The 8,277-nt window shown below is 34.0% G+C and overlaps 1 protein-coding gene across 1 annotated transcript; it reads right to left on the minus strand.

The window, feature by feature from the left end:
- Positions 1–695: 695 nt before the first annotated feature.
- LOC132553830 (amine sulfotransferase-like) lies at positions 696–5,107 on the minus strand. The gene is made up of 5 exons (XM_060218112.1): positions 4,933–5,107; positions 4,233–4,544; positions 3,326–3,429; positions 2,325–2,511; positions 696–805 (listed from the first exon to the last, which is right to left on the minus strand). Exons 1-5 carry the CDS (start codon positions 5,105–5,107, stop codon positions 696–698), a joined length of 888 nt encoding a protein of 295 aa, XP_060074095.1.
- Positions 5,108–8,277: the final 3,170 nt, after the last annotated feature.

Raw genomic sequence — 8,277 nt, forward strand, 5'->3', positions numbered from 1 at the left:
AACCAACGTATATGTTTTAACGGTTGTATATAACTTTAGTTCCTGAAATTGTTCCAAAATTTATTTTCAGTATTGTGGTTTTATTTGATAAGCAGCAATTGAAACCACATCATTCCTTTTAATAATATTTGAGCTCGAGGGGTATCAAGGTCCAACGGGATTATAATTATCAGAGAGTAATATTGCATTGGCTTTGGCCTTTACGTATTCAGGTTATCTAAGGATCGATCACCTAAGGTATAGGCATGTAACATAATAGATAGCATGGGTCATGTCTGCCTCTCGTAAATGTATGATAAAGTAAACAAACAAGTGACAAGTCTGGAGGAAAGATGTCAAACTTTTATTCAAAGGAAAGGAATCGACACGTCGCCTCTTCATTACAGACCAGAATTGTCTTACCTTTGTCTGGTGTTAATTCGAGTTTGTTAAATTAAACGTTATACATTCTGAAGCTTTGCTGATATTTTGGAATCAGTTTCACCTGGTGTTTATGTCTTTCACTCCTATTTGAATTGATGTATCTTGCCGTGTCACATCTCAACACTCATATCAAGGTACTTAAGGTTATAACACAGCTTGAATATTGATAAATTACAATGAAATGGTATTCTAGAAAATTAGATGAGAGTTTAAGTATAGTTGTTCAAAGACGATGTTATAGTTGTAAACACAATCTCGATATTATATGTTTATTACTCAAACATAAAATGAAAACTGGAATTTTTCATTTTGTCTTCATATATTTTGTCGAAATATTCATTTTGTGCTACCGTAAAATGGTTTTTCCAATCACCTATCTCCCCTGGAACAGAAAATAAATTATATGACAGACACGAATGGAATGAGGAAGATAAAAAGCATGCTCATATAACAAGTAAAAAGTGTTGTTATTAAGTTTGGAGGAAATATTTTAATTTGTATTCCAAAGAAAAGATCGACAAGTCGACTCTTCATAACAGGCATGAATTGGACGAAATAAGCTAAATAAGAAAACATACATATCCCTTAACATTATTACATATTTCTTACACACAGGTAAGAGGGTTGATTGATAAGTTGTGAGCCTCATATTTAAGGGTATGGTATTTAATGGACATATTTCATAATTTTTCAACATAATTCCCTACAGTATATATATGCTTTTGTCAGCAGCAATGTTTAAGGGACTCAATGCCACTTTTAAAGAAGTCGTTTTCTTGACCGTTCAGAAAGACTTTTTAACTTTTGGAAATAGATAAAAGTCTGATGGAGTGAGGTCAGGCGAATAAGACGAACGCTCAATCAATTCAAAGCCACAATCGTAATTGGCAGCCATGACAATGACAGACTTGTGAACAGGCGCATTGTCCTGGTGAGACAACCCGCGGTGCTTGATATTAATATTTTCTCTTAACTGCCTAATAAGTGATGTACAATATGTGCCATTGACTTTTTGTCCCTTTTGCAGATAATCTACCCTCAGAATACCATCAGCATTCAAGAAAACCGAGGCCAGAACATTTCCAGCTGCCAGCCGTTGCCTTCTTTGGCGGGGGTGAACCAGGGTTTCATTCATAGCCACAAGGTTATGCAGAAAGTTAACAGGATCTGCCTCTAAAAAGTTCAGATAAGCACGCGATAAAATGTGCCTAGTGTGTTTCCGATCAACTGTCAGAAGTCTTAGTACTAAACGGGCTGAGAGCTTTCTCAATATAAGATTTTCTGTAAGAATGGAATATATTTTTACACGTAAAATCCCAACTGCACTGATTATATATCTCTCTGTAACTCGCCTGTCAACCATAACAATCATGGACTTTATTGACCATTTCTGGGGTCGCTTTCCACGACGGGCGTCATCCCCAAGGCTCTGCTTGCTGCTTAAAATGCCGCCACTCACTTTTTCACTGTAGCATATGAAGAGACATAATTTCCTCTTGTTGCTACGATATCAGTATGGTTAACTGGATATCGTAAGTTGCTAGATTTTTGCAAATATGCAAATATTTAATTACTACTCTTTCATTAAATTCTTCATTTTGCAAAAGTCACTTGCCTTTTTTAAAATTTAGTGTGCTACCCCTACGACATATACTGACCATATGACGCTTTGGTAGAGCTGAAAATGGACATCCCTGCTACACATCTTTGATAAAAGGCTCACAACTTATCAATCAACCCGTGTAAATCTAGCATTGAATCAGGAGAGACAAATAAATGCAAGTCAGATAAAAAAAAAAAAAAAAAAAACACACACACACACACACACAAACTTTTCTTCCTATATTTGCGCATGCGATTTTGCAAGTAAATGAACAGGTACAAGTTACATTGGTACGTACCTTTCCTGTAAATTGGTAGTGTTTTACTGGTTGTGGCAGTCTTCCACTGATCAGATGGCTTGAATGAATTCGTTGCCTCTGCAACCATATTCTTGAATGTACACTTATGTGTCACCAAGTCCACAAATTCCTTTTCGGTATTGACTTCAAGAAAAGCAGCCATCTTTTGAACGTGCGAGTGCAGATCCTAGAATGAAAAAAAAAATAATCACGTTTATTTTAACATGGCAAAACCCTCTTGTTTATTTCTACGTAACGAACCATTTCATCTATTTTTCTATTAGAAAATATTCTTGTTTATTTCACCGTGCCATTTTATGATTTCCGAACCCTCTCGATTATTTCATAACGACAAAACCTTCTCCGATTATTTCATAATGATAAAATTTTCTCGTTTGTTTTTTCTCACCATGACAGAATACTCTCGTTTATTTCACAATGACAGAACCCACTCGTTTATTTCATAATGATCAGAATCCTCTCGTTTATTTTACAATGACAAAACCCTCTCGTTTATTTCATAATGACAGAATCCTCTCGTTTATCTTACAATGACAGAACCCACTCGTTTATTTCATAATGATCAGAATCCTCTCGTTTATTTTACAATGACAAAACCCTCTCGTTTATTTCATAATGACAGAATCCTCTCATATATTTCACAATTACAAGAAATCTTCTCGTTTTTGTTTCACAATGACAGAACCCTCTCGTTTATGTCATCGTGAAAAAAAAATCTTGTTTATTTTTCCTTAATAGAACACTCTCGTATTTAGAAGGGGAACTGTTTGATAAAATCTCAATATCACTGATAGTTTTTGAAACAAAAATACTTAGATATACAAAATATATTATGCATAATGAGGTGTAAAATAGGTATACCTAGATTTCTTATAATTGTCAGGAGGGACCAATATAACATCATAACTGGCGAGCTATTATTTGTACTTGTAGTTTACTACAAAACTTATGTATAACATAAATGATTGCGACGAGGTCACCTTTTTCATTTCTTCGTAGATGAGAAACATTAAGTTATCTCCCTTGTGTTCCTTCTTGGTTTTATCCCAAGCATGTATATTTTCAAACCAGGAGCCATACACCACTGAAGAATAGAATTGAAGCCAAGAAATAGATTTATAAAAAAGTTTTAGATAAGGAAAAATAAATTCTAAATGTTATGTTTTTATTTTTTCTTTTGAATTTTGACACATGAATTATAGTATATTTGTCTTATCAGTGATGTTTTACTGTGTATGGTCATTATGATCGTGATAACTAAAGTATTAGAATTATTGATAATTACCCAAGATATGTAGATCTGTTAAATGACCATCATTATCTCGAACTAATGTAACTTTTAAGGCCGCGTTATATTCGAAGTATTTCGTCGTTCCTGACCAAATTTCACATTTAACATCTGAACTCACTTAAATCGAATACTCGCATAACTCGAAGTCCCGGTAACGCTGACTTCGAGATGATGAGGCTGGACTGTTAATACGATAAACGTCCTAATCAGATGTTTCAGTCGTGAAGAAGTAGCTTTAATAGTTGCTGTGTATGTGTTGTCAATGTGTGTCCTTCAGATAACATTATCAAAACCCTTACTGATAAAATCACTGTTATTTGTTATTTCTAGCGTCCGTTATGAGTAAAAGGTTTACTGATCATCGTTATCGACCCGTATATAATACTTTGTGTAAATACCAAGTGAGTTTCATTATATCAATATTGTTAACATCAAAATGTTTTAAATTGAAATTATTGTTGTATATCCGAACTCTAATTTAGATTTACTAGATGTTTCCAATAGGTTATAGAAATATTTAACCAAACGAAACATTCGTTCAGAAAATAAGTAGATCGCGAACATTTCTCTCAAAACGTAGAAAACCAGTTGTATACTTTTTCCTTCAACGTAGAATTTTAGGAGTCCGTCCCAAGTTGCGATGACGTCAGAATGGTCTAGCTTCTTGACGAATGTATGCAGGGATACTGCGACATCCTTTGGGTTTCGAAGTGCAACAAGTATCTTTCCTTTTCCTTCTCTGGCTTGCCGAGGTAGACGATCAAAAGTCATGTGGGTGGCTAGTATTCGGGGAGATGGCATATTGTTTAATGTTTCCATTTCATTAAAGTCCATAAACATAGGTGATCCATGATAGGCTGTGTCTCTGGTTCGTAACATACTGGCTATAGTAAAAACCCAGTGTGTGCCTGAAGGAAACAAGAAAGTAAGTATAGTGTTTTAAACATTTCTGATTTACAGTCATATCACAAATCTCAAGCCCCATCAAACAGATGTTAAAGACATCAAATTGTGTGCAGCGAGATTAATACATGCAAACAGACGACATGTAACAATACATTACATCATAGCGATTAAGAATGTTTGTGAATACGTATTTAAAATGTCACGCGGCAAAGTCATTGACACTAGGCTATGACCGATTTGTCTTGACATTTAATTATTTCCCACGTAATTGAACGCTTTTTCAACCTCGTTAACTAATCCAGTGATATAGGTTTTATATGGCATTTGTGTTATAATCAGCATAACGACTCTGGTTTATATGTACCAACATACCTGTACAAAAGTACAAACCTGATTTTGGGTAGGATAATAAAAATGTATCATCATCTCTGACTTCCATTTCCTCTATTGCAGACAGATGGTCCTTAATATTGCCAATAAAATGACTGACGTAGTACTTCCCATCGTACTTCTTTGTTTGCAAAATGTTTCCCTCTTCGTCTGTTTCTTTCACCCACTCCGCCATGTCTTATTTACTACACAACCTATTCGACAAGTGTGATTTGTATCCAACTAGATCACAAGCAGATAAAGCTATGTGATTGAAATGTTGATAGGTATTTGAACTCATGAACAAGATGTAGGATAAGAGATATTTTCTGTTAGATATAGATACAAGTACATATGTGTGCGTTTGTTTGTATGTGTGAGTTTGTGTGTGTGTGTGTGTGTATTTTTGTGTTTGTGTATGTGCGTTTGTTTGTATGTGTGGGTTTTTGTGTGTGTGCGTTTGTTTGTATGTGTGGGTTTTTGTGTGTGTGCGTTTGTTTGTGTGTGTGTGTGTGTGTGTGTGTGTGTGGGTGTGGGTGTGGGAGGGTGTGTGTGTGTGATATGGTGTGTATGTGTGTGTGTATGTGTGGGTGTGTGTGTGTGTGTGTGTGTGTGTGTGTGTGTGTGTGTGTGTGTGTGACTTAACACAGGGTATAATAACTGCCCTGAAGGTATATAATGCTAAACCACAGTGACTTCAGACACCAAGTTTAAGAGCATATATAATGCATTCATATATTATTATGATTAAGTGTTTCTTTATGTCAGGACAAAATCACATCCAGTTATACATCTATGTACTTTAGGATTTTATCGATAACTGATAACGGATTGGAAGAGAATACAAAACATCAACATATAACTACGTGTTGTTTTATCTTTTAACTGTCCGAATACAAACTAATTGAACCGTACCTGACGAAATACACACTATTTTATCTCACCTAAAAATCAACAATCATAAGCGGCAAGTTGTGAATATAGTTTTGGGAATTTAATATCATATTTTTATTCTGGTTTTAAACACTTTTTTGTCTGTTATAACGATATATGTATGCAATGAGGCACCTATAAGGTTACATGTTAATTCAGTACAAAATGGCGGGAAAGTTTGGTCATTTCCTAATGCGTGTTGGACAGAATGCAGGCAGACCGCTTGAATATGTTTTTCAACAAAATCGATTATTAATAATGTTTAAAAGCAACATTATATAATGTGGATATTTATGTTAAGTATAAAGATGTGATCTGGAATATTGGTAATTAGGTTAATTTAAACATATATTATTTGAAAAAAAAAACACATTCGATTGGACACACGTTTACAACTTGGGAACGTCAACTTCTGTAATCACCTATAATAACAGCATTTCATGATAAAAGTAAATCTATGTTTATAGCAGTATATATCTAGACAGAAAGAAACAAACTTTACTGTTTACAGATGGAGGATGACATCTTCCCTTTATCAGTAGTTCAGATAATTTACTTAATATGACATAAATATATAAAGTATGTTCCCATGTCAATGCATATAAATAGATATAATAATAATTTCTGTACGTAAATTTTAACATTTCATTAAACCAATATTAGTGATTTGATACTAAAGCACTTTTTTGCAAGTCGATTCATATTTCTAATTTGGTCTTGTGTTATATATATGAGACACTGGTCAATGAGATATCCACCTATAATGTTTACGGTCTAGGGGGTAGTAACTTTATTCCGGATATTGTCAGTTGGTTTTATTTTTGTTTTATTAGTTTATATTTAATTCCGGAAAAGGTGTCCAATCTATTGGTTTTTTAATTAGTTGTTGGAAAAAAATAAAGATGTCGGAATCTTAATGTTATTTTTTTCGTCGAAATATTTGGAGACCTAACCCAAGCAGACAACAGCCTGATTCAAATCAGCAGACCCGCTCAACAGCACATCTTGATCAACGTTTATGTTGTGTCTAGATAGTTTTCTATTTAGTAAGAAGTCACATGCTGGTGATAAGATTAAATAACTTAAATAATGCATTCAAAGCCGTACAAACATGACCGAGTCTACTATGAATCTGACCTAATTTTCTGTCGCCTACATAGAATTTAGGCACAAGTTTGTATTGTCTTCAGGTTTTTCCCAGCCAGTCTCTTAATGTAAGTACTGTTTAGAAGCGAATAAATGCAAACCTGTGACTATTCTGGCAGCTTCAATTTTGTTTTGTTTTGTTTTGTTTTGTTTTTTTTTTTTTTTTTTTTTTTTTTTTTTTGTTGTTGTTGTTTCGTTTGTTTGTTTTGAATCTGTATAATGTTACAACCATCCCACACTTCACTCGCATATTCCAAAATACGTCTGATAAATGCAATATATGGTTTAGATAAAATTTCTTTATTCACTGTAAAGGGCCTGTTTCCAGTAATGTTAATTCTCCATAGGAGCCTGCCCCCGTATAATTTCTTATCTAGCTCAACTACTGTTTTTTTCTTTTCCGAAAAATAATTTTACACCTTTCCGACACCCAGATTTCATAATTTCAGTGAAAATGTATTTTTATAAAGTTGTCAATTTCAGCATCAAAGACATAAGTTCGTAAATAAAAGAAGGTTATCTCGAAATTGTAATTCGCAACATAGTATAAATTTCTTTTGATAAATATTTCCAAAACATCGTGTTTATTCATAAAACATAAAAAAAAATATATTCTCGGATGGAAATGTACTTGCAGAGACACAATTATGAAGAAAAATACCATAAATTTGCAATTTTCTCCCGTTATATAGTTTTGGATGCAAATTTCCATCAGAAAATCGGATAGAGCTTTACTTGTTTCATATGTGTACCAAAAACCAGCTAATTCCATGTGATGGAACGTTCTCATATCGCCGCCTGAATGTGGTTGTAAATTGAAAGAAAAGGGGAAATGAGTAACAACCTTGTCTGTAACCCTATTATATAGCTTATTATATACAAACTTTTATATTGAATATCAGAGCGGATATTTTCATGACAGTTTTATGATGTGTAACGACTAAATAAATAGTATCGATATAAAGATTTACACTGAGGACGCCCTGATACATGAATACTGTTCTATCTCAAGCTGTCCTCTTCTGAATTTTCTGATCGTGTGGCCTTGTACAATTATCCGTATCTTCTTGTCTTTGTCTATACGTTTACGAAATCATTCACTCGACGCTAGCTATTCTTGTCTCAATTTCCTTGTTTTATTGTCCCATCTCCAAAGCGTTGTGGCTCTGTCAGAGTTGGGACCCTGACTTATCTCACTTTCTTTGTGCCTGCCGACCACGCCACATCGAATAGATAGATTATCCATATGAAATACTTTATTTTGTTCTAAGAAATCAATCAATTCTG

This window comes from Ylistrum balloti, unplaced genomic scaffold, assembly GCF_031769215.1.
Source record: "Ylistrum balloti isolate Yb309-2 unplaced genomic scaffold, AGI_CSIRO_Ybal_v1 Utg370358, whole genome shotgun sequence".
NCBI classification, from domain to species: domain Eukaryota; kingdom Metazoa; phylum Mollusca; class Bivalvia; order Pectinida; family Pectinidae; genus Ylistrum; species Ylistrum balloti.

Bases quoted from the DNA above. Each gene is read 5' to 3' on its own strand.
- LOC132553830 (XM_060218112.1), bottom strand. From the start codon at position 5,107: ATGGCGGAGTGGGTGAAAGAAACAGACGAAGAGGGAAACATTTTGCAA. The intron at 4,545-4,932 runs GTTTGTACTTTT...TGTTTCCTTCAG, and splicing joins ATTATCCTACCCAAAATCAG to GCACACACTGGGTTTTTACT. The intron at 2,512-3,325 runs GTGACCTCGTCG...TTTTCATTCTAG, and splicing joins TCTACGAAGAAATGAAAAAG to GATCTGCACTCGCACGTTCA.